The sequence below is a fragment of the Prionailurus viverrinus genome, chromosome A2, assembly GCF_022837055.1.
Source record: "Prionailurus viverrinus isolate Anna chromosome A2, UM_Priviv_1.0, whole genome shotgun sequence".
Lineage (NCBI taxonomy): Eukaryota > Metazoa > Chordata > Mammalia > Carnivora > Felidae > Prionailurus > Prionailurus viverrinus.
Genome location: NC_062562.1, coordinates 64,884,825 through 64,909,438, shown reverse-complemented (window position 1 = coordinate 64,909,438; position 24,614 = coordinate 64,884,825). Strand labels below are relative to the sequence as shown.

Below are 24,614 nucleotides of genomic sequence, written 5' to 3'. Positions count from 1 at the left end.
ACCAGCCTGCTGAGGATCAAAGCACTACCTGTCAGAGCTAGAAATGATCTGAGGTTCCTACGCCATCGACAGGCACCGCGAAGGGATGTGCAGCAGAAACGTGGCCGCCCAAGATGCTACAGAGAATCTGGGCAACATGGGGAGAGAACCCAGAGCTCCTGATCCCTGAACACACAGCAAACTCTGGGAAATCAAATAACACCTGCAAACTGTGGGAAAAGCTAGACCCTGTGGGGCTAAATGTTGATGGAGGGAGTATTCCTAGCCGACCTTCACTTTTTCCATTTCCATCTTTCTTTCCATGGTTGAAGAGACAACTTTGTCTCTTACAGAGTCTGCCTATATTCTAGTTTTTACAGTTGGGTTTTTGGGGATAGAACGTTCATGTCCCTGCAATGTATCGTAATATACGAAGACCTGAAAATGCCAATTAATTACATTCCAAACAGTTAACCAATCCCTCTGGCACCACTTCTGAATGGTCTGCTTAAATCCCACTGCCCTATTTCTCCCTCTCCTCCTTCCCCAGATATGACATGCTGATTTATCACAGGATCTATAGGATCTTCTGTTACTATTCTCGATTTCTATCTATTCTCCCAAAGAGCCCCACGTCATAGCTACATTTTAACACAGCACGAGACATTACTTTTCCTTTTTCAACCATGCCAATTCTCTCATCTACATTTCCAGATACACTTCACGATATTCCAAATTTTATGTTGGACCCACGCCTTGATTCGGGAAGATTCGTGCCCGCAGTGTCTGACCCTCCCCCTCTCCAGTGGTCCACGTTTGCTTTCTTGCCTCAGCACGGTGTGGTAGCTTCCTTCATTATGCCCTGCACATTACCTGCTAAGATGATTTCTAAGTATTTTACGTCTCCATTGCTATTATGAAGGCCGCTCTGGAAGCCTATATTTCAAATTGGTTATTATCGCCGGTATATGTAATTTTTTAACATCAGAAATGCGTGTTTCCTGCTCAATGAGCAAACATAATAACCCACACCCTGACTGGTGTGAAGGATACACACAAAATCCACGAAGCCCAATTCCAGGGGGCGTGCACATCTGACCTATGGATCCCACATGCTTGCCCACATGTCCGTCCTTCTCGGCCAAGCAGAGCACTGTGGGTGTCTTCCCTGCCCAGGGCCACAGGGCCTCCTGAGACCCTCGGGGTCATCACAGTGAGGGACAAAGGAGTCCCAGACTCCCAGATCAGTGGCATTTCCCTGCAAGAGCTTGTAATGCGATCTGTGTACCTGAATGATCATCTTCCAAATGCTCGAGAGAAACTTACTTCATCCCTAAAGGAAGTTGTGACAGATGACCAAGAAACCTTTAACTAACTAAAGCGACATTCAGAAAAATTAAACTCTCCCACATCCTAGCTGGGCTAGGCTTTGTTTTTACCTAATCCCAAAGAATGGCCCCAACCTAAGGGGATCGAAGAGGGAAGAGGGTGTCTGGGTGCCCACGGGAGCACCGAGGGGGCTGCTCTCCGGCTCTGTAGGGAGAATGGGGCTTGAAAGACACACAGAAGGCACAGGTTCGACCAGCCCTGGCACAGCAAAGTGACCAAGACCCCCCCTGCCCACACCTCAGCAGCCCACTGCCTGCCCCCAGGATCCCAGATGTCATCTTGCAGGACTCTGACTGAAGTGCTTTTATGGATACCTTCCACCCCCCGGGCAGCGCTCACCACATGCCTGAAGCCTTCTTATCTCCTGAACACAGGGACATAAGGACCCATCACTGTGGTATTCCAAATAATCTGATCACCCAAGGGAAGAGATTGGCATTTCAGGGCTGCGTTGACTCTGCCTATGGGGTAACGTACATATTGCTGACACACAGGCTCACTGACATGGACAGCCCGTGGGTGACACGTGTCTGCATTCTCTGCCCTCATTTCTGCCAGGTTGGCCGGGCAGGAATTAGCACTCCTACTTGAGAGCCCAGGGTCGCATTCAAACCCAGGTACAGAGATGCAACTTGAGCCCAGGTCTCAGGGACCGCCAGGAGCAGCCCGCTGTAATCTCCCAGCGTGTTTCTTCGGTAATAAAATAGCGGAGAAAACCAATGCGCTCTGTCTGTGTCTCCTGTTCATTCTGTCTTCTCGACTCCATGTGTATGGCTCTAGAGGGACATTCAGGTCACTGTATTCAAACAGGTCAGTACTGTAGATAATAAATTGCAGCAAATATCTGTTGGGTCGACAAATGGCTTATTTGAACATGGATCCGTCCATTCTGGAAACATACATTTCAAATTGGTTATGATGGCTGGATGTGCAATTTTTTTTTTTTACCTCAGAAATGGTGTTTTTCATTAAATGGGCAAACATAAGGGCTCACATCCAGATTTACGTAAAGGATACGCACAAAATCCATAAAACCCATTGTCACCGGTCTCTCATTTGACCTACGGAGCCAGGATGCTTCTTCATGTGTCCTCCTTCTCGGCAAAGCAGGGCACTGTGGCCCTTACTTCCAAGGCCCGTTAATTTATTTTTGGCAGGAAAATACAACGTCTAAACAAAGTTTAAATTTTATTCTAAAGGAGCGCCATCATCTCTGAACCTGTAGACGCCATCTTGGGGGTTGGCCACAAACTGGTGACTAGTACATGATTATTAGGATTTTCCTATCTAGTCTCACCTGCTCCAGTAACCCTCCATACCTTTCCTTTCTAGAAACAGACACCAGACTTGGAAGAGAGCTAAATGATAATTCAGTGGGATCTCCCCATTTTACAGGTGACAAGAGTAAGGCTCGCCCAGAGAGGTCAATGGTCAGCCCCCAGATCCACAGCTAATCGGTGAGGCAGGCAGTGCCAGAACCACAGAGGTGCTGCCACGTAAAACGTTGCCCCTTGATGCCCAAACTATCTGACTCTTGGGCCTCCGTTCATTTATTTTTTAAAATTTTTTAAGTTTATTTATTTATTTTGAGAGAGAGTGAGCAGGGGAGGGGCAGAGAGAGAAGGAGAGAGAGACCCAAGCAGGCTTCACACTGTTAGTGCAGAGCCGGACATGGGGCTCGATCCCATGACCCTGGGATCATGAACCTGAGCCGCAATCAAGAGTCAGATGCTTAACCGACTGAGCCACCCAGGTGTCCCAGAATTCCACTCTGACTGTTTGTCTCTCCTGTTCTCACCTGTCCTTAATCTGAATCTCTTGCCCATACCTCATGCCTCTCAACTCTCCATTTCACATGGTTAAGAGAGTAAGTTTTGTCTTGTGTGTATTTCACCACAGTAGAAGTACGATAAGCGATCACACAAAATTTAAAATCACAAAAGCGACCCGAGTATTCCCTGGTGGATTTCCTTTATGAGCCATTCATTAAAGCCAGAAAGCTGAGTGAGATTTAACAAACTTTTGACCCTTAATTTCACTTCTGCTTCTGGGTCCCGTGACGATTTTTTCCAGCGGTGGCGTCAAATAAACCGCGTTTGTAAGGAGGTCGGCTTCCATTGACCATTCAGACATTTCTTACGTCTTAAAAGGTTAGAAAGGTGCCTTTTATGACAGCGCTGTCTCTTGGAGTAAATTCAGCCTCCTTCGACACCAGCGTGAGCGTCCTTCACTTTACATTATCTAAGATCGGAGTCAAGTGCCACAGGGTGATGTGGTGCCTCGGGCACCAAGGCTCATAAGAAAAAAGCAGCCTTTCCTCCAATCCTGTGACAGCCGCAACCCTCTCGACTGTCAGGGTTTTGCCAAGGAGCTCACTCACTCCAGACAGGTGCCGAAATGGATGAACGAAAACCCAGCCTGAAAGCTTTCATTCGATCAACTTCGTGAAAAGAAGAGTTTTTAAGACAAGATTTCACATCTTATTTTGAGGACTAAGCACAAAGAAGCAATCGATACTCCTGGTTTAGTTAAAAAAAAAATTCCCCAAACCAAGAACCGCCCGCCCCCCACCCCCGGCAAAGTTTCTGGGGTCACTATTCTCTCAGACACTTCCCCAGCTTTCAAGAGGGAGGGGTTCAAGGTCAGGCTCTCTCTGGTGAGATGAGGGCTTCAAAAGTCGGGAAGCACAGAGTGCTTCTGCCAAAAACGTCCCTCGGTCGGGGCGGTGGCGGCTCGCACGCCTGGGTTGTGCACCCGGCGCTGTGTGCCCGGGGCCCTTCTTCGCTGCGTGCCGGGAGGGTGAGCCAGCGCTTACCTGGGTACAGCGTGCCTGGAAGGCCCATGCTTTGCAAGTAGTTGTGGCAACGCTCTTTATGTTCCTCTAAAGAGCTTCGCTGTTTATAGCTTCGGCCACAATATCCACATTTGTGAGGTTTACCAACTGCAGAAAACACAATCGAGTTCAAGACCCCAATTAAATACTGGCCTTGGTGTGATGGGAATTCATGCAATACAATCATTACCGAAAAAGGCAAAGAACCCCTCCCCTCTTGAGAGCTAAAGTGGACTCAGTCAAAATTGCCGAATTTAAAAATAGGGATGCCCAGGGGTTTCGCTGAATGTACCAAGAACTCGTGTGACTCTGGTTTCACCTTAATTTGCCCACTGTCCTAACTCCCAAATTCTCTTCTACTGAAATCACTGTTCTTTAACTGGAGGAAATGGGCCATCACCGTGTGATCGCATGGGCACCACGTGGGCGGAGACGTGAGGGATGTCCCCGGTTGCCTGGAGGATACACAGACGCTCCTCTAAAGTCAGACTCGTCCATGTCTACGCTGCGGGCCAGGTCTGGCAAGACACTGGTGACAGATCTAAATGCACCCAAAGTGCATTCAGTTCCCAGGATGCTAAACTGGATAACTTGAGGTCTCGAAGGTACCACAGCGGATAGTGATGCGTTAATGAAATGAGCATTTGTTTCCAAAATGTATTTTCCTGTTCTAGCTTCAAAAAGCTCTGTGTTCTCCCCAAAAGCTTAAGGATGGGGTGGTCTCTGGATCAGCCCTGACCGACAAAACTCACTATGACGATGGATGTGTTCTTCATCTGTGACGTCCAATGCGATAGTCATTGTACTGTTCAATATGGTGGCCACCCGTGAACCACTGAGCATGCAGAGTTTGGCTACTGTCACCGAGGACTGAAGTTTTGATTTCGTTTAAGTTTAATTGACGAAACTTAAATTTAAATGCCACATATGGCTAGTGGCCACTGCTTTAGGCAGTGCAGTATCTATAATGAGGTTAGTTCCTCCCAAACTTTATGGAGCGGTATTTTAGGGAAAGAAGACTCACGCCAACAAACTCATATCGTGCCCAAGCTTAATGACTTTCATAGACAGCGCTTTAAGAGATGAGATAAGTAAAGTATCTTTATTTACGTAAGGAATGTAAATTTCCATCCGAAGACCAGAATCTTCTCCTACTTCCTTCTCATGTTGTTAGATTTCACATATCTGAATGTATTATATAAAAATCAACACCATCCAAATCAGAATGCTTGGTAAAATGGTTCAACCAAAGCTTGTACTGGTTCCATCTCTTCCTTAGGTGAACAGAAGCAATGGTTAGAGAAGACTAAGACGAAATGTAAAATTTGACCTTTGGAGCATTTCACAGAGGAAGGAAGGGATCCATCCCTACCTGTAGAAAGCATCGCGTCCCTAACACCGGGGAAGTAACCTGGAAATGCACAGTGTTGCCTAAAATACACCTTGAAGCACAGCCCAAGATTCTGAAGGGAAGAAAGTCTCTAGCTTGGCTTGTGACTTCCAAAGAAGGCGGTGAGGAAGGAAGGGCCTCCCCTACCCTGCCAGACCGCCCCACCCTGTGTCAGTCTGGGACAAAGCTATAGTCACATCTCGCCAACTGATGTGTCGTTGGCCTTTGGAACCTCAAGCCACCACCAGCTGCCAGAGAAAACTGTGAGATGGATCACGGTTTCAGTGGAGTTGGGAGGGAGGCAGTGGGCCACTTCACAATGGAATAGAATGTGGCCCCATTTGGGTTTGCAGATGAAGAACGAAGTCTTCATTTTATTCTAGTGAAGTCCTCTTATGGAGCCTCCATCAGCGTCTTTTCCGAGAGCTGTGTGGCTCCCTCAGGTGGCGGAGTCACCAGCAGCCCTGGGTCAATGGTATCGTATTACCTACTTGCTCATCAGGGCATCCGTGATAGAAACAAGCTGTCCAAAGTCTACCACGCTCCTGCATAATTACTCAAGTAACTGGCCGTGCTTAGAGCAGGGGACCGTCATGCCTTGAAGGATGTCAGCGGGCATGGAAACAGAGTGGCCTAAAGTACTGCATTGGATGCTCCAGACTTGACAGTAGGAAGGAAAGAAAAGAGAGAGGCATCACTTCAAGGTTCAAGGACTGTCGTGCAGGCGAGATTTCGGCTGCCAATCAGAGTAACTGGGGATTATGAGGACACGGTTGGCATCGCCTGAGGATGAGTCTTGGTGTCTTCCACCTACGTGGGGTCGTGGTTCCTACCGCCTCAATGGGGTACTGTTGGCAACCGTGCTGATGTCCACTTGACCTGCACGGATGACGGATGCCAAGTGCCTCTGCCCTAGACCACCCAGACGGTCTGCTCGTCACATCCGAAACCTTATCATTTCCCTGCACACCTTCCTTTCTTGGCGGGGGGCGGGGGGGGGGGGCGGGCAGCACACGGGCTCCTCATTATTGACACAGGTGAACACTGAAGAACACTCACTGTCGCCCTCCTGTCCTCCCGTTTGGGGTGGGCCATCTGTTCCCCCTGTCCCCTGCAGCACAGCCCTCCCTGCCCCTCCCGTAGGTTCCAGGCCCCCCTGGGGGGAATGGGTGGCTTCGGCCCCACCATCACCCCCTGCTGACCTCAGTTTTGTACAGCTCCTCTCTTGGAAGATTTTAAGTTTTCTAATTAAAGAACATTTGGGGGATTGGCATGGAGAGGAGGTGTCATGTGTGGACCCCAAAAGGGAACCGGCAGTCCCAGGGCCCCTGTGACCACTTGCTTCGCCTCCTGGTGAGCTGCTGCAGGTACCCGCCGCTCCCCCCCCCCCAGCAGAAAGACTACGAAACGCTGGCTAAAATGTGGCCCGCACCCCCTTCTAGGGTCACTTACGATTGATGCGTTCGTGTGCAATGTGTCTGAAGGTAAACCTTAGAAACTCACCTTCCACTGTGGACTCTAGCCCCTCCTTCTATTGGAAGTCTCTCCTGAAACCTCCCGCCCTGCCCTGGAGACCGGCCGTCCTCTCCCTGCGCTCCCACCGTCCCCTCAGAGGCTGGCGTCACCACACTTGCAGCACGTTGGTGCTTCGCTACTGCCCACCTGCCTCCCCCACAGAGAGTGACATCCCTGGGCGCTCAGTACATACTCACGGGCCACAGAACGGAGCACAAGGAGAGGCCACTAAAGCCTCACTATTAACTACACTCCTCACACCTGGGAGGAGACAGCCCCGACTATAGGCAGATCTTCCCCAGGAGGCAGCATCCCTACCAATGGGGACAGTGTGGCCCTGGCGAGGTCTGGAGGGAGCTGGTCTGAAGCCTCTTCCTCCCCCAAGTGGCCTCTTAGCTGAGGCGTGACTGGCTCCTGGCACGTGTTACACAGTCGGGCTCACTCAGGGCAGTGTCTCCCTGGGGAGCGGGGGGACAGGCGTGTCCCCAACCAGGACAGAGAGCGGTAGGCCCTTCTCGCGTCATCGCTCAGCTTTGCAAAGTAACTATGCCCGTGACCGCCGCTCTGCGTAAAGCAGTAATACGAGCGACTTCGCAATTTCGATAAAGACATGCACTTGGGAACTTTGGGGACACGACCCGCGCGCCCCGTGGAAAGCACACGGCTGGCAAAGCCGCTTAGAAAAGCCTCACTTACCTGTCGAAACACTCTCTGTAAATTGGGACTTCTGTGCGCGCGCGCGTGTCATTTCCCACCCACATCATCTGGTTTTGTGGGGAGTCAAACGCGGGGACCGGGGCATGGATGCCCGGGGTGTGAGGGGGTGTTCCCCCGGGCCGGGCCGGCCTGCAGGGGGCGCTCCGGCGCGCGCGTGCGCACACACACGCGCCCAGTGGACCTACCGGAGTGCGTCCTCAGGTGGCCAGTGAGGGCGTCCCGTCGGCGGCACGCGTAATTGCAGAGATGACACTTAAAGGGCTTCTCCCCAGAGTGCAGCTTGATGTGCCGAAGCAGGTTGCCCTTCTGCGTGAACGAAGCCCCGCACTGGTTGCACTGGAAAGGCCGCTCGCCTGGGAGGAGGAGAGGGGATCGGTGAGAACAAAACTCTGCGCGCGCGCGCGCGCGCGGGGACAGGTGCAGGACCCGCGAGGAAGTTGCTTCCCACGGGGGCCCGGTGACTTCCACCCGCTGCAGGTTTGATAGAACACGAGGCTTTCAGACTAAACCTGCCAGTTCCTTAACGCTTCACTGGTTGGGTCAATTTGATCTGAAAATCTAATTTTTTTTCCCTAAATCAGAATGGCACATCACAATGCAAATTCAAACTCATTTAAATAAAGTGACTGCAACATTTTGTGATGAAGAGCCACTCTTCCTGATCAGCAGTTTTGGAATAAACCAATATCCAATTTTGCGTGTTGTGGCATTTGGTGGGGTTTTTAATGTGGCTTTTTTCAAAGGGTCTTTAAAATATGCCACTGAAGCAAGCAAAATAAAAAGGAAACTCATTAAAAATGCATTTCAGGATCACAAGTTCATTTCAGCGTTACATTCTTATATTTAAATGAAAGGCACTTCATTATAACTGTTATAATAAGTTCTTTTCATTTACATTTTCCCTGTATTTTCCCTTTCAATTTCTTCTCCATTACCTGTCTGTCCCTACGCAGGCAAATCAGGAAGGAGACAGACAGAGAGAGTGTGAGGCTGAGAGAGAGAGAGAGAGAGAAGGAGAAAGATTGAATAAAATAAGTTAAGAAAGAGAAGTCCAAAGACAAGTCCCTAATCCCCCCCCCCCCCCAAATGGTAGGGCATCCAAGCCAGGGCCACATGGAGGTCTCTGGCTTTTTCCTTTTTTGCTTTCCTCCCCAAATCCTGAACCCGTGAAGCTCTCGCTGGCCTCTATGCACAGAAGATAAGTTGTATTTTCAGTACAACTATTCTAAGAGATGCACATGACTTGCTATTAGGAATTCTGGGGATGTTACAGCTGGAGTGGTGGCCAAGAAAGTGTGGGACCCTCTGCTGGATGTGGCAGTGCCTGACTGTATGCGGGGGGACCCCACAGAGGGACACACGCGGGCATCTGTGGGAAAGAAACAGGCTACTGAGCAGTCCTGGGGCTCGGACTCTCTCCCGCTCCGAGCTGGTGACCATCTTGCTTCGTTCTCGTGTTAGAAGAAGAATATACCTGTCAGGCTTAAGCACACATTAAAGCTCTTTTGGAAACAACTGCTTTTTCTTTTCTTTTCCTTTTTTTTTTTTTTTTTTTTTTTTTTTTTTTAGAAGAGCTCTATGCGACCACAGTATCTGGTGTTGAGATACCATGAAAAAAAAAAAAAAAAACACTTCCTGGTAACGGGTTTCTTTTTTTTTTCTTAGGAAAAAAGACCGTGCGAAAATGCGTCTTTAACAATGTTCCCAAATGATTGATGTGGTTTGGGTGAACGAGACAGAACTCTGACCAAAGTAGAAGCATGTCCGGTCCTATGAAAATCGCCACCAGCTTCGGTGTAAAAGTTTACACGGGCACCTGGATGTCATGATGGTTATTGCTTTTGTTTTCAGGCAGGGCGGGCGGATGTGCTAGTCCAAAAAATGAAACTAACGTGTGATTTTTCATTGCAGGCTGGGGGTGGGGGGGGAATGCTGCTACCAAACAGGGCGTATTCGCTATTTCCCCAAATCTGTATCTGGGTCGCACTTGGCTGGGCAAAGAGGGTTGAAAGTCAAGCAGGTGAGAAGGTTACAGTAAAACCAACCAGCAAGAATGAAGGAAATCCCTGAGATACAAGTCCGCACTGGGTCAGAAGATTCCAAGAGCTGGTGGCCAGGTGACCCTGAGAAGCGTCCAGGAGCATCTGATGATCTATCAGAAACACTTCTGGGCCGTCGTCACCCACGTGCATGAATGTAGATATTTTAACTCCGAGCAGGTGCAAGGGAAAAGAGGAGTCAGTGGTCCCTGGGGGCCGGAGACCCGGCAGGGTGGAGCGGGTTACGTCAGGGTGCACCTTCAGCTGGACATTCCGGAAAGGCAGTCAGTAAGGAATGCTCTCGCCACGAAACTGCTTCTAATAAGGGTGGAGGACTCTTCCTGGTGGCGGGGATGTGTCCTGGCATGACCCAAAGCTAGCCAGCTGTGTGAGGTACCCCCTCCATGCCGATGAGGCTGGGGGATCCTGTGGTGGACATAGGAGGGGCAGGTCATTAAAGCCATGTTCCCCTCCCCGCCCTCCAGCCCCCTTCTGCAGAACAGGGCGGGAAGGAAAGAAAGGCGGCCGTTTCTTCAAGAGTGAAATCTGTCTTCTAATGTGAGTCAGTGGTTCTCGCGTCTCTTGCTGAGCCTGGCGTCTTAATCCCGCTGGCCGGCTTTCCTTGGAAATCTATTTGTTTCTGATTGCCTGGGCCAGCATGAATATGTAACGCGGGGCATGGAGACTCGGAGGGAGCGTTCTCCGAAGTGACAACACAGTGTTCAACTCAAGGCAGTTTCCCTTTGGAGCTGCTAACAGGAAGGGGGGCACTGCCCCGCTGCTGGACGGCAGACCGCGGTGCACGTTATTTGTGTCTCTCTGTTCGCCGCTGTCAGCTGCTTGCCTCCTGTGGGTCCTTCGTTCGTGTGGCGTAGCTAAGTGAGATCAAGGGTCCCAGGGCTGGATGTCTTTTATGTAGTGGGATCAAGACTTTATTCTCCTGAACTCAAAAATTAAGTTCATCTCAGTGACTGTGCAGATGTGCCACTTTAGGGACTCTCTGGAAGAATGTTTGAGCCCCCCGGGAGCCTGGGTGGCTCAGACGGTTAAGTGCCTGACTCTTGATTTCGGCTCAGCTCGTGATCTCAGGGCTCGTGGGATTGAGCCCCACGTTGGGCTCTGTGCTCACAGCCTGGGATTTACTTGGGATTCTCTCTCTCCTTCTGCCCCTCTCCCCTTTGCATTCTCTCAAAAGAAATAAACATTGAAAATTTTAAGTGTTTTTTTTTTTTAAAAAGGATGTTTGAGACCTTTTGTACAACTTAATGGGTAAAAAACAAAGTCTTCACGGATGCTTCCATCAAAATTTAAGAGGGTCTACCAGAAGAAGGTAGATTAGGGGCGCCTGGGGGCTCAGTCAGTAAAGCATCTGACATCGGCTCAGGTCATGATCTCCTGGTTTGTGAGTTCGAGCCCCCTCGTCCGGCTCTGTGCTGACAGCTCAGAGCCTGGAGCCTGCTTCAGATTCTGTGTCTCCCTCTCTCTCTCTGCCCCTTCCCCACTCGTGCACTCTCTCTCTCTCTCTCAAAAATAAGCATTAAAAAAAATGTAGGTAGATTAAAAAATATACACCTGGGCTGCAAGAATGAACACATGCCGACTGCAACCGTACCTTGGAGCAGATCGTAATTTGCTGCTGATGCACTGAGCGTTTTTGTTTTACAGATGGGAGCAGAGTAGGCCCGAGACCGTACCCGTAACCATAACTCTGATGCTTTTCTTTATTGTTAAAGCTCCCATCATTTAGAATAATAACGCTGAATATTTGCATGGCGGGGTTTCCCCTGCCCGGCATGCCTCTTTCACAGCACTCTCCCCTGTGATTCTCACATTCGCCCTAAGGTGTTGGCGGGGAAGGCGATGCTATTACGATGCAGTTAACATACAGAAACCGAGCAGCAACACTAGGGAAGGAAGTGGTCGGGTCAGCCAACAGTTCAGACAATGGCACGAACAGCCCCTCACCGAGGTGGCGCTATGGGGCGCAGGGCGGGGAGACTGCCCCTGGGGGCTGCCGTTTATCGGGCAAGGGAACTCTGGTGCGCCTGGCTCGCCTGGCCGTGGGCAGGTGCAGGCCTTGGCTTCCGGGCGGAAATCAGCAGGTTGGGCCCGGGCTCCCGCGTGAAGAGCCGTCTGAAGTGGCAAGGCTGACGGTGTGCTCCTGGCCGCACGTCCTGCCGCCCACGGATGCGCCGGGTCTGGGCTCCAGCACCCCACGCGTCCTCTGCGGTGTGCCCCAGGGTCTGCATCTTGGCGTGATCTCCCAGTGATTACATGGCCCCAGAGTTTGAGAAGCCTTGCCCTTGAAGCACTGGAAACGTGGAGAGTTCAGGCTGGGACGGAGGCCTGGCACAGCCCGCCTTTTCTAACGTCATTCCGCTCGGATCCCAGGAAAACGGACACCTTTCTAGCACGTCTAACGTACTGAAACCTAGTTTGGCCAGTGTGTTTCTGGAACTCCCTGTGACCCTCACATTTACGGGGGTGGGAATACACTGTGAAGACAATCCACGGGCTTACTGTTTCAGTCTGGTCGTTTGTTTAGTAAAAGCCAAGCCAGGAACCATAACATCGGTGGTGTCTCTCTGTCCCTACCTCTGGAACGTACTCCCTCCATGAGGGAAGCGTGGCTGGGATGTACCTGGTCGCTCAGCGCTATCTGTGGGAGCGGAAAAGGCCGCTGCTCCTCTGCATATCCAGACTTGGCAGGTTTATTCATTAAATGCAATTATTCTTTTTATCGCGGCCGGCAGTCATTATATTTCGGCAATTTAGTATGCCAGAATTTGATTCATTTATCAAATATTTATTTAAGAAAATTTTCACTGTACGGTCAGGCTTTACATGAATTAGCAGGAAAGTAATTCATTTGTGAGGCCCTCTTCCTCCATCAGGAATGTATTAACATGGGTCCCGGCGTATTCTGTTAAGTGTCTATCACAGAGTAACCTACCTTCACTTTAATTTCCACCTCATTACAAAAGGGGAGAGCCTGACTACTCTCACGCAAGCCTGACTCAGGGCTTGATGGGAGGGGTCCATTTCGCCGGATAATTTGAAAATTAAGGGACGCGTTAGGAAAAGCAAAGTTTGCTTAATTTCACAGGTCAATTTTTTTTTTTTTTTTATCGAAGAGGAACGTTCACCGAAAATAAACCTCTTTTCTGGCTTTCCAGGGGTCTTACAAATAGAAGGCGTCACTTTGGAGGCTGCCCTGATACAGACGTAAAACTTACGACTGGGCGGAAGTCGGCACTTCCTCCCAAGCCAGTTACTTTGCTCTGCGGTTCTTCTGAATTCCCGCTTAATTTCTGATCATCGTCTATGGGTTTGGACCCGTTTGAGACTCACACAAGGCTGGAATTTGCAAGCCGTCTTCCTACTTCCCTAAGCTGTCTGATAAAACCTACGTGACTCCCAAGCAAGCATTTCAAGTGTTTCCTTCTCCTCCTCTTGTGGAGTGTGGTGACCGATGGCTGGCTTTATGGCGACCCACCAACGCCAACCCCTGGACAGCAAGGACCCTGGGTTCCTATGTTTTCTGTTTAAACTCTTGGGGACCACTCAAGGTGGCAAATTTACGGTGTTTGGCATGCCTTTCAGCCAAAGAGGAACATTTCTCTTCAGTTCAAAGGACACCTCGTGCACGTAGTGGAAGAGAACATGTGACCCATCAAGGCCATCTGGTGCCATTAGAGGTGACTCCATAGTTGTGGTAGGAAGGCTTGGGGCTGGCCGTCTGCCATGACCGAGTATAGGGAGGGGGCAGAACTACGTCCCCTCTCCCCAGTGTGAGAACATCTCGTTACCTTGGGCACAGCCATCAGACACTACAACGTCCTCACTTTTGGACACCGAATTCCACCTTCTCTGATGCCTCCAAAGCCTCCAGCAGACAGAAGCTTCGACAGGAAGTTCTTTACCAATTGGAGATTGAAACTCGGGGCAATGGACCATTGTTGTTCTCGGGCTCACCTGCTGGCGGATAAGGCTGCCCGAGAACCAGTCTGAACTCTGTGAAAGACTGTCTCCTGCAGTTTCTCCGTAACTTCCTCGCGTTTCTAAAAACCAAGCTCTGTGAGTTTGAATTTAAGAAATGCACATTTTGGGGCACCCCGGGAGGCTCAGCTGGTTAAGCAGCTGACTCCTGGATTTCAGCTCAGGTCAGGATCTCACGGTTCATGAGTTCAAGCCTCACGTCAGGCTCTGTCAGCACAGACCCTGCTTGGGATTCTCTCTCTCTCTCCGCCCCTCCCCTGTTCTCATGCTCTCTCAAAATAAAGAAACCTTAATAAGTAAATAAATAACAGTAGTTCTAGGAGGCATCTTTGTTAAAAAAAAAATGCAATTTTTACTCGTGGTTTCTCGGGGGAACCTCCGAGGAGTAGATTTCAGCGGGTCGATCTCTTTGGGTTTTGTTCCATCTTGTATGAAGGGTGAGCTCATCTGACAGGAGCCCCCTAACAGCACAGCGCCCGCTACTTGGCTTAGCGGTGGGACCTTGGGCCCCAGACAGAACTTTCCAGGCCGGGAACGCTCCCCCTGCGTATAGGTCAGAATTGGTGCACGTTTCGAGGTGGCTGCAGAAAAACAACACTACGCTCGGGAGACGGGTTCCGAACACTCAGCCGCGAAAGGGCAGATGCCTCCTGCCACACCCCGCGGACCTTTCCGGGCCACCGAAGGAGGGACTACGCCAGGCCTTACCAGTGTGGCTTCTTTTGTGGACCATGAGCACATTGGGGCCGATGCAAATTATCCCACAGACATCACACTTTAGTTTGCCGTTAGGAAGTCGAATGCCTCCAGCTCCTGACAGAGCTCTGCTGCCTTGGCCACTGTGGGGGCCATTCATTTTCTCTCCCGCGGCATCAAGCACTCGTAAATCCTCCGCACATTCTTCCCCATTCACTTCACAGGCCCGCCCATTCTCTTCATCACTCTGAGCCTCTACTTTAACATTACCGGCTGAAAGAAACAATACAGGGGCCACTCAGTGTCATCGCAAAAACAAAACAAGACAAAAACAACACAGCAACAAAAAAGACACCACTTGCAAGTGGAGAAGGTTCTCGAAGGTTCTCGGCAGCCTGGACCCCGGGGACAGCCCAGGGCTGGGGTCACGTCCAGCTCGCCTGGGGCTCTGGGGGAACCCACTGGGCCCACGGGTGGGTGGGGAGGGGGAGAACCTGTCACAGTCACGTGATACGCCTCCCGGGTTGGGCAGGCCAGGGATGGGGGTAGGGCGAATTGGTCACGTGATGCATCTCCCGTGGGGTGGGTAGGGGCGGGGAAGAGCTGGCCATGTGATATGCCGCCCGCTGGGGGCAGGCACAGAACCAGTCAGGCGACATACCTCCGGGGGAGGGGGGGGGGCTGGGTCAGACTGGCCACGTGAGATGCCTCCAGTGCTGGGGGGAGGGGCGCTGGTCATGTGACATGCCTCCTGTGCTGGGTGGGCGGGCAAGAACTGGTCATGTGATGTGCCTCCGGGCTGAGCAAAGTCCCTCCTAAATGGTTATCAAGGCTGAGAACCTCGTTCTACTTAAGGACGCCATCTTTCCGTGTTTCTCGTGTTCATAAACTCTGGGACAAGGCTCAGTAAACCCACGCTATTTCTGGCCACGGATGCCCGAAGGAGTTCTCAACTGGTTTTCTTTCTTTGGCACGTGATCGTTCTAACTCCTTAGGGTTCTTGATAATAAAACCTGTGCCCTAGAGTAGCGCCACCATGTGGCACGTGTCTCCAGGTGGCTGAAGGGTCAAGTCGTTTGTAAAAGTGGCAGATCTCATTGGCCTTTCAAAGGGAGTGCCCTGCGTGAGGGTGAAGGTCTCATATTAACCAACGCCCTGACCGTTGTTTACTCTGTAGTAGTGATCCCTCTAAGTCACATTTAGGGTGGTGATTTCTGTCATTCACACGTTTTTCTTGGTAAAGAAAATCAGAGGCATCTCGTTTGTCATCTTGGGAAACACAGCGTGATGATGAAGGCTGTTGATGGTAAGTCCATCACCGTAATCAGTGGGAGAAACCGCAGTGACCCTGAAAGCTAGCGTCTCCATCATGGTCTCTATAGGTTAATAAGAGCAGGTAGGTCAATTCGGCCAAGTACAAGAAACAATGGCACAGATAGATGGTAGTCAGTGCTATGAAATCTTTGATCGATGTTTAGAATCACTGGGTCTCCAGGCGTGGTCCTTGGACCATCAGCATCAGCGAGAACTTGTCAGAAGAGCAAATTCTCTGGTCCACCCCAGACACGCTGAGCTAGAAACTCTGGGGTTGGACCAGCACTCTGTTCTCATGAGCCCTCCTGGAGTTTCCAACGTACAGTCAGGTCTGAGACCGTGGTTTCAAATAATCAACCTAATTCATAACACACCAGGTTCATTTTATTCAGTGACCACTGCGAATAAATCGAGAGCCCGGACTCTGAGGTCAACATTCCTGGCTGGGAACGTCAGCTCCACCCCACTCATTGGGAGTGCTGGGACCTTGGGCGAGTCGCACACCTTCTCTGTGCCTTGCTTTCCTCATCCGTCAAAGCCAGAACGATCAGCACTGGCCCGCTGGGGGCGCTGGGAGGACTCTCGTCAGTGGTAAGCCCAGGAGAAGTCGGCTTAGGATGGGGACTGGGTGTGACAAGTGGGAAGCACGTTCTCCACAGAGCTGTCTGTGGACGGCTCACCCCAGTAGTATCTGTGACACTTCCTTTGTGCCGGGCACACAGCGCATCACTCGCTCTGAGTAGTTAGCCCTCACAGTGACCCAGTAAGGGGAGGTAATGCTACTCTCCTATTTCACAGTTGAAGAAACCCAGGCACAGAGAGGCTGAACAGCTTGGGAAGGTCACACAGCTAGCAAGTGGGAGACCTGGGAGGTACTACAGGTGGCCTGCCTCCAGCACCCACATCCCTAAACTGCCAGACCACCAAGATTTTCCCATTAGCTCTCTGGGGACACAAATGAATACATGGAACAAATTAGATGGAACGTGGGCCCGAGCCCTCATTGTGGATTTTGAGATCCCAGGAGCGAGGGAGTATCTCCTCTGATCAGATCCCAGCATTATGTCCAGTCAGAGGGTGCCTCACATGTGTTTCTCTACAAGACTCCGAAGATCAGAGCCTCAGAAGCACCCGAGAGGCCCCCTGCTGACCTCTCCCAGCTGCCAGAGAAAGGGACCAAGTCCCACTGACTCACCTGCACAAGGCAGGCAAGGAAGGGGGTGCCACCAGGCCTTTTGGCTTCTGAACTCTCTAGAATCCGTATTCCTAGGCACATGCTTTGAATCCTTTGAGGTGGAAGCTAATTCCTGGGGTCTCATTATCACTGAACTCTGTGCTAGAATGCTCTGGAAACATGACAGTCAAGTTTCAAAGACTTCTGAACTCCTTAACCTGGGATGATGATTATTATTTTTTAAGTTTATTTATTCTTGAGAGAGAGAGAGAGACAGCATGAGCGAGGGAGGGGGAGAGAGAGAGAGAGAGAGAGAGAGAGAGAGAGAGAGAGATGATCCCAAGCAGGCTCCACTTGCAGTGCAGAGCCTGATGCAGGGTTCATGAGTTCATGACCTGAGCTGAAACCAAGAGTTGGATGCTTAACGGACTGAGCCACCCAGGCGCCCCTAACCTGGGATTGTTTTTAATCACCCAACTGGTGGTTTTTTTTTGTTTTGTTTTTTTTTTTTTTGTTTTTTTTAATGAGATTGGGGCATTCCAGAGCTTGGTGGAGCAAATTATTGTCGCTGGGCAAGTTTTCTCGCCAGTGGCACTGAGACACAAGGGTGACGGTCTGGGCACCCGTGGCTGGAAGGAGGAAACCACAGGATGGAGAAGCATGGGGATAACCCCCTTAGCACTCGGCTCTGTCTCACACAGTCGGAGGCAACCTCTTAGCAATGACCCTCGCTTTCCCAAAAGTACAGTTGCCAGGAACCACGACTTATTTTACGTTGTTAAGACAGACAGGTATTTCTGTGACCGTCGGGTGTGCTCTGTGGCTTGTGCTGTTGATGACGGGGTGGGCCCTTCCTGGTGAGGAACAAGAGAACGGGAAAGCCTCAGGGTGACCTTCAGGGTGACATCGGCCGCAGCACGCCACTTGCAGCCAAGGCAAAGCCAGACCAGGAAGGAAGAAGATGAGGATGGCACGGCGGGGGAGGGGCGGGGAGCACAGCGTGGATGTCACCTTAAATGCCACAGAGGCCCTCAAGCCAGCCTGGATACCAGGCACTAATCTTTCTCATTACTGTGATGCCATGTGACGTTTCCTCTAAGAAATGTCACAGAACCAAAAGAGCCAGGAGGTTCCGATGGCACGAGCGCCTGTTATAAACCATCCTGAGATTCTGCGGACCCCAGGTATGGTTTTCGGTAGATCTGGGCAGCACCGGTCGAGGCCGAGCTCAAAGACTAGATAGAATTCAGGATCCTGTGATGCTGCAGGCTGCTGGAGAAAAGATCGCGGACAATACCCTCGATCCCTGGTGGCAAGCTCAAGCAGCCATGAGGGACGGGAACTTGACAGGGTTCCGTGTAAGCAGACAGGGTACGTGTTTCCGAGTAGGAGTCGAGCGGAAGATGCAGAGTGTTTTAGGGCTGGAAGCTTGCCAGAAGTTTGCGGCCACATTCTAGGCTGCATTAGGACAGGAAAAATCCGTAGGGACAGAGAGAAAGGATGCCTGATGGGGGAGGGGCCGGAGGCGCAGGTGAGAACACAGACCGCAGGTGGATATCACCATCGGTCAAGGGCAGGTCAGAGTCACGCACAGGTGAATGTTCCCTAAATATGGGCGAAAAGCTTTCCTGTCTTTCTGGACAGATGCAGACTGCGTGCTGGCCGCACAGAAGAGACAGACGGACCTCTGTTCACCCGTGGAGGGTGTCCACGAAACAGGGCCTCCTTTCTGGCTGGGAGGAGGACACAGGCAACACCCCTATTACACTCAAGGGGTCAGGGCATAAACCTGTCGTAAGAAGTCGTGAACACACCGATCTCAAAATTGTGATCTATTAGACATAAATGCACAGTCCAGTTAAAATAGACCTTTAAAAAAACACAAACGCAGGATGGGGCTGTTGGCTTCACTTATCTAAGAGTGAAAGAGGGGTTTTGGTGTTTTGGCTCAATTAGTGATGTGGCCGGAAAAAGGAAAAAACAGAAGATGCCGCCTTGGGGTCCTGCACGCGGTGAAATCCGGAGTCCCCTGCCCTGGCCAGGCCGTAAGCCTCTGCTAAAAAGGGCAGGCATGGTCTGCAGTGGTCAGAAGGAAGGAAGTCAGCGGGGACTGAGCACACTTGGGGCGTCCATGGGGCTGGACAAGCTCGGCTCAGGGAAACAACACGCGGGGCTGGGAGGCTGAGGCTGAACAGAGAGCAGGGGGGCCTGGGTGGCCCTGGCACCACACGGCCCAGAGGTGGTGCCCAGGGAGCAGGTTCCTTCCGCAGGTGGGCTGGGGGAGGGGGCACCTGCGTGGACAACCTCCGGGTGCATGCGCACAGGAAGACCTGGGAGGTCTGTGTGATTGTTGCGTTTGTGAGCCTGCCATTTTGAATTCCACAACCCTGCAGAAGTCAATGGCACCAGTAATTGTTTCCCCTGATGAAGCATCCATGACAGATGAATGGCCTTTATTTAAGCTGTTACAACTCCTGGCCTGGAGCCCACCCAAAGGGTATGCACGAGTCCTACTCCACTCCCTTGAGAAAAGCCAACTGGAACGGGAGAGGAGAGTCTTCATTTTCTTCATGATCTCCCTTGAAGGACACAGGTCGACCGGCCCAGTGAGTTCCCTGAAATAGCGGGTCTCCCCTAGTTTGTATTTCTTGTACTTTGCTCCACTGCACGGATGTTGTCTCTAAGTTAACCAGGGCTCCTGCCTACCGGCTGTCCCTACCCTGAATTCCTAACCCACGCCATCTGTTCCATTTTCTTGGAGCTGGAACTGCTCATATGCGCCCTTATGTCTACGAAACGCTACGGTCTCCCTCAACGTAGGGATTATACTTACACGTATTTTGCAACTCCTTTCCCTACCACTCAGAAAAATGTCGAACTCAGTAAGGTACTGAACTGACCCGACTAAATACAGAACAAGAAGTAGACGTTCATGCGTTTCTTTGCCCCAGAACGCGCTGGCTCAGGCCTAACCCTGAAGCTCTTTCGTGGACTACGGACCGCGCATGGACAGGCGCTCCATTTTATTATTTAGTAAATGTGACTTATATATTAAGAGCTGATGTCTTCAAATCTCGAGTCAAGAGTTACCGTCTCAGATGCTGTTTTAAATTAGGAACACTTAAAATATTATAGTTATATATTCTAGGGGTCTCGTACGTTATTAGTAACACAGCAGTCCCAAGAGAGACCCAGACCCCTAAAGTAAGGCGGACTTCAGCGTGGGGACAAGTTTAGCACCGAAGAATTCGGAGAAGCCAGGCAACTCAGGGTCAACGGAGCCCAGAGGCTCCATCCACTGCCAAGCACTGAACGTACTCATGAATGATTAAAGCATTTTAATGCATAGATATAACGTGCACTGGTGGCACCCCCCTCCCCCGCCCCCCGACAAATGGGTTCTGTTTCCTCTTCGTTGCCTTTTCCCTTTTAGAAAGTGTCTTGGCATTTACCAGTAATGTAAAGGTTTGGTACTCAGAGTGTGCCTTTCCATTGTAAAGACACCCTGAAATTGTTCTTATGGTGTGTGAGTATAGGCCACATAAGCCTGGAGCCCTCAATATTTTAAATGGGGAAAAAAAAATGGGAGGGAGAAATAGACCCACAACCAGTGACTAGCCAGCCAAAATCAAATGGAATAAAAATATTCACGACAGATCTGGAATGAGTGTGATGATGCTAAAATTTGAGGGGCGTCTGGGTGGCTCAGTCGGTTAAGTGTCTGACTCTTGGTTTCTGCTCAGGTCATGATCTCGGGGTTCATGGGTTTGAGCCCCGTATCGGGCTCTGTGCAGACAGCGTGGAGCCTGCTTGGGATTCTCTGCCTCCCTCTCTCTCTCTCTCTTTCACACACACACACACACACACACACACACACACAAAATAAATAAATGAGTAGATAAATAAAATTTGAGATGAAGAGGAAATATATAGATGTTTCTGTGCTGCTTCGTAAAAAGTGATTTACAAAAACTTTTAAGCATTTTTAAGCTAATAAAACCACTTATTATAACTTCCATCATTTAAAACATAAGGTTTTTTTTTCTTGCCAAGATGCACGATTAGATCCTTTTAGGCCTTTAAATGAAGTCAGGGAGAGAGAAAAGAGAAAGAGTCTGAAAAAAGCATGAGTTACAAGCAGACTTACATCCTCCTCGGGTGACTAGGAACACAACAAGCTGGGAAAGAGAAGGTAGAGGGGGGTCAAACAGGTTGTATTTTTAATTTTCAAGATGGAAAAAAAAAGGAGGGGACGTGGGGTGAGGAGGGCAATCTCCACCCTGCCCACCAGGTGGCGGTGTTGGCCAAGAGCAGCTGGGCTGCCGTTTGGGTGGGGCCATCCTCAAGGACAACAGCCATCTGTGTGGAGGAGGAGGATATTTACAATTTGGGTACGTGGGAGGGGGTGTGGAAGAAAGAGACCCGAATACCTTGTGAATCCATTTCCGTAAACAGAGAGGCATATATATCAAAACATATATCATCTACCTTCTAAAATCTCCAAGTAGCATGGGTCTTTAAACAAGCCAGGTTTTACTTACTGAAGTCTTCACCAAAGGACCTGCTTCAACACTACAGCGTGCTTGCCCCTAAACCTTCCTCAGATTTCATGAAAACATTCTGAAAAACCAGAATGTATTTCCTTACTCTTAAGGGCATCTGACGGCTCAACATTGCAGCCATGTGACTGTTCCAATCCTAAAATTGACAAGACTTCTCTGTGCTAGCACCTTCCTGTTTGATGTAATTGTATGAACACACACACCCTCGTGCATATGCATGCATATAAAGACACATCCATACATATAGAGCTCGCAGAAGTCCATCTCTCAAGCTGTCGTTTTAAAGTTGAATCACAGGGAGATCATCAGTAGAAGAAAGATCTCTATAACTTTTCTACACTGGAAAAGCAGTCAATTTCCACTCCGGGTTGTGACAACAGGGTATGGTTATGTGGCCAGTGCTAAATCCTTCAGGTATCAAAGAGTTTTGATTACCAGGATGTCAGAAACTTACCTTTAACGTTACTGACACCTTTCAGGTTGAGCCCGGATCACTAATTGTTGCAGTACTAACAAGCACGACCTGTTTTCTGACATTGCTTTAAAACAGGAGATAATTTACTAACGCACGTTCTCAAGGCTTCAGTCCTAAGGGGGGCAACCCGTCTGTGCTCCTTTCAATATTCGGCTCCCTGTGCCTTTTTAAAAGCACACCACATTCCTTAAAATACTCCTTCGGCGATGCTGCCCTAATCCGTCTATCGTTCACTGACTCCTAACAGCTAAAAATGAAATTAACATCTGCTTTTGGTTTACCAGCTCAGATCAGGAAGGTTCTGCAGGCACAGACTCCTAACTGTGTCCGCTCAGGCAGCGAGGCACCGCAGACTAACGGCCTCAAAGCCCTGCCAGCGTGCTCTTCTCGGTTCTGAAATGAATACTTCAGAGCCACGGAAGGAGAGCGTGCATCTTTCTCCGGTCCGACAAATTCGTAAAAGTATCATGAAAACACGCTGGGCTGTTTCATGGGGACAGGAAGTCAGGCCATTTTATCATCACACTCAATAAAAAGGAGATACTCATCACATGAATGGCAACGCTGTTTACCAGCATGACTGGAGTAACAATTCAATCAGTACTATTGTTCCTTCTACCCTTACTGTTAGGGCCACAACAAGAGGAACGTCCTATAGTGTATCTTCCAATGGTCTTAAACGCTCCATATGCACGTCCTTGTATCGGTGATGTCCCAGGTGGTTAATGAACAGGACGGTCAAGATGTAGCTCATTGGGTCAAGCATGAAGGAAGGTGGTGTGGACACATGCATTCACAACATTTACGCCATGGAAATGGAGGATGAGGTGAACACGCGTTTGTTTTCTAGAAGCGAAGCATATACTTACGAGAGAAAGATTTGGGAATGAGTGCATGAAAATCCCTAAAGCCATCGGCCCCATATGTAACTGCAATAAAGAAGGAGAAAGAAAGCTGGCTTTTGACAGTGTTCACAAGATACAGTCAGAGTTTAAAAGAAAGGGTCATTTTATTTCTTTTCAAAGAAAGCATGCTTGCTCGAAACCCACAGTTGGCTACGCGTCTGCCACTCTCAGCCTTCGTACAGGCCACTCCATGGTAACACGGTGCTGCTTGGAGGCAGGACCACAGCGCATGGCATGTTATCACCTAACCTCTGCTGCGCCAAATATCTTAGGGGCAGTAACGAAAGCGGTGTGCTTCTTAGCGGGCTGAGCGCATGGCAGATTTTCTTCATTCGGCTTTCAACATTTTCTTAGAAAGTGTTCGTAGAAAATCAGCAATGTTCACACCGCACCCTGAGTGGGGAAAAATTAGTGTTTTCCCCCACCTCAGAACGAGCTATCAATTTCTGTGGGTATTCCTTATCAGCCGCTCTCATAAATGTTATCAGCGCCTCAGATCTTCAAGTCCTTGCTCTGTGTTTGTAGGTCAGAGCTTCCCGACATGTGTCTATGTCTGAAGGCTTAGCAGCTGCCACCCACGCGCACCCATGGAGGCACGCGTGGAGACACGTGTGTGCGCGCACACACGCACATGGAGTTTTCTCTCCAAGGGGGGCATCCCGACGTCTGTCAGCATGCCGAGCGCAGCCTAGCTGCTAAATTAAACTTGTTGGAGCAGCCACTGAATTAGCAGAGGCAAGACGATGGTGTCCCCACAGGAAATGGACCTCCCGGACGTTGCTGGAACCCGTTTCAGCTTCCACACTCCTCTGACTACAGACCCTCTCTGTGCTTCCCGTGAAATATTGACTAAAATACTGGGATAATGGACAAGCATCGTTGGAGAGAGACTCTCAAAGGTGCTCCTTGAAGTGACCACCTTAATCATTTCCTAGCAAATCCTCAGCCTCATTTACACTGTCCCTTGATGGTCTAAACCTCACAGAGACCGTCACTGTCACATGGCCCACGTGGAACAGGCAGGTCAGCGGTGGCTTGCCCGGGCGCACGTGTGCTCGGTGTCCACAGCCAGCCAGCAAAATGAGGCCGATTTTTCAGCGGGCTCTACACTGAGCTTCGACTCCCTGGGTCACCTTTTCCAATCTCTGGCTCTCTGTGCGCAGGGGTACAACCATCTCAGGTAATGGGGGTATTTAAAGGGCAACGTATTGCCTTTTGAAAACGGGGGCATCACCATACGTGATAGAAGACAGATGAAAAGGCATCGCGGCCACACGCCCCGAGATATTGCTCAGATTGCTGCTTTGGGGCCTCAGCGTGACGCGACTGGGAGGTCAGTTTCCCCGGGTGTCCTCTTAGGACACAGCTTGTCTGCATCATGATGCGACCACAATTCAGACGAGCTTTATCATGTCTGTCCTTCATATTTGATTCCCTAAAATGGACACCAAGTTTAAAAAACAGAACACGGCTGTAGCTACAGAGTTACTCTACTCCCCCCCTAGGAAAGCTGAGCCGATAGGAGTTCGCGCTCACTCACGCACCACACGCGTTTGTGCGCAACCGACTTCTCGGTTCAGAAGGACGTGGCCTCCTTATGGACGGTAATTACGCACGACAGGAGAAT

At 50.2% G+C, this 24,614-nt stretch overlaps 1 protein-coding gene across 20 annotated transcripts in view; it reads right to left on the bottom strand.

Annotated features, from left to right (window-relative positions):
- Nucleotides 1-24,614, bottom strand: part of IKZF1 (IKAROS family zinc finger 1) — a 101,201-nt gene that overhangs the window by 13,560 nt on the left and 63,027 nt on the right. For 9 of the 20 annotated variants that reach the window (XM_047850958.1, XM_047850955.1, XM_047850953.1 and 6 more), the window contains exons 4-7: nt 22,952-23,011; nt 14,570-14,830; nt 8,009-8,176; nt 4,184-4,309 (exon numbers count right to left, since the gene is read on the bottom strand). In XM_047850958.1, the coding sequence (XP_047706914.1) occupies nt 4,184-4,309; nt 8,009-8,176; nt 14,570-14,830; nt 22,952-23,011 (615 nt within the window). Of the gene's footprint in view, nt 1-4,183; nt 4,310-5,311; nt 6,716-8,008; nt 8,177-14,569; nt 14,831-22,951; nt 23,012-24,614 lie in introns of those variants that run through there. The other 11 variants (XM_047850959.1, XM_047850961.1, XM_047850951.1 and 8 more) reach the window with 6 other exon arrangements.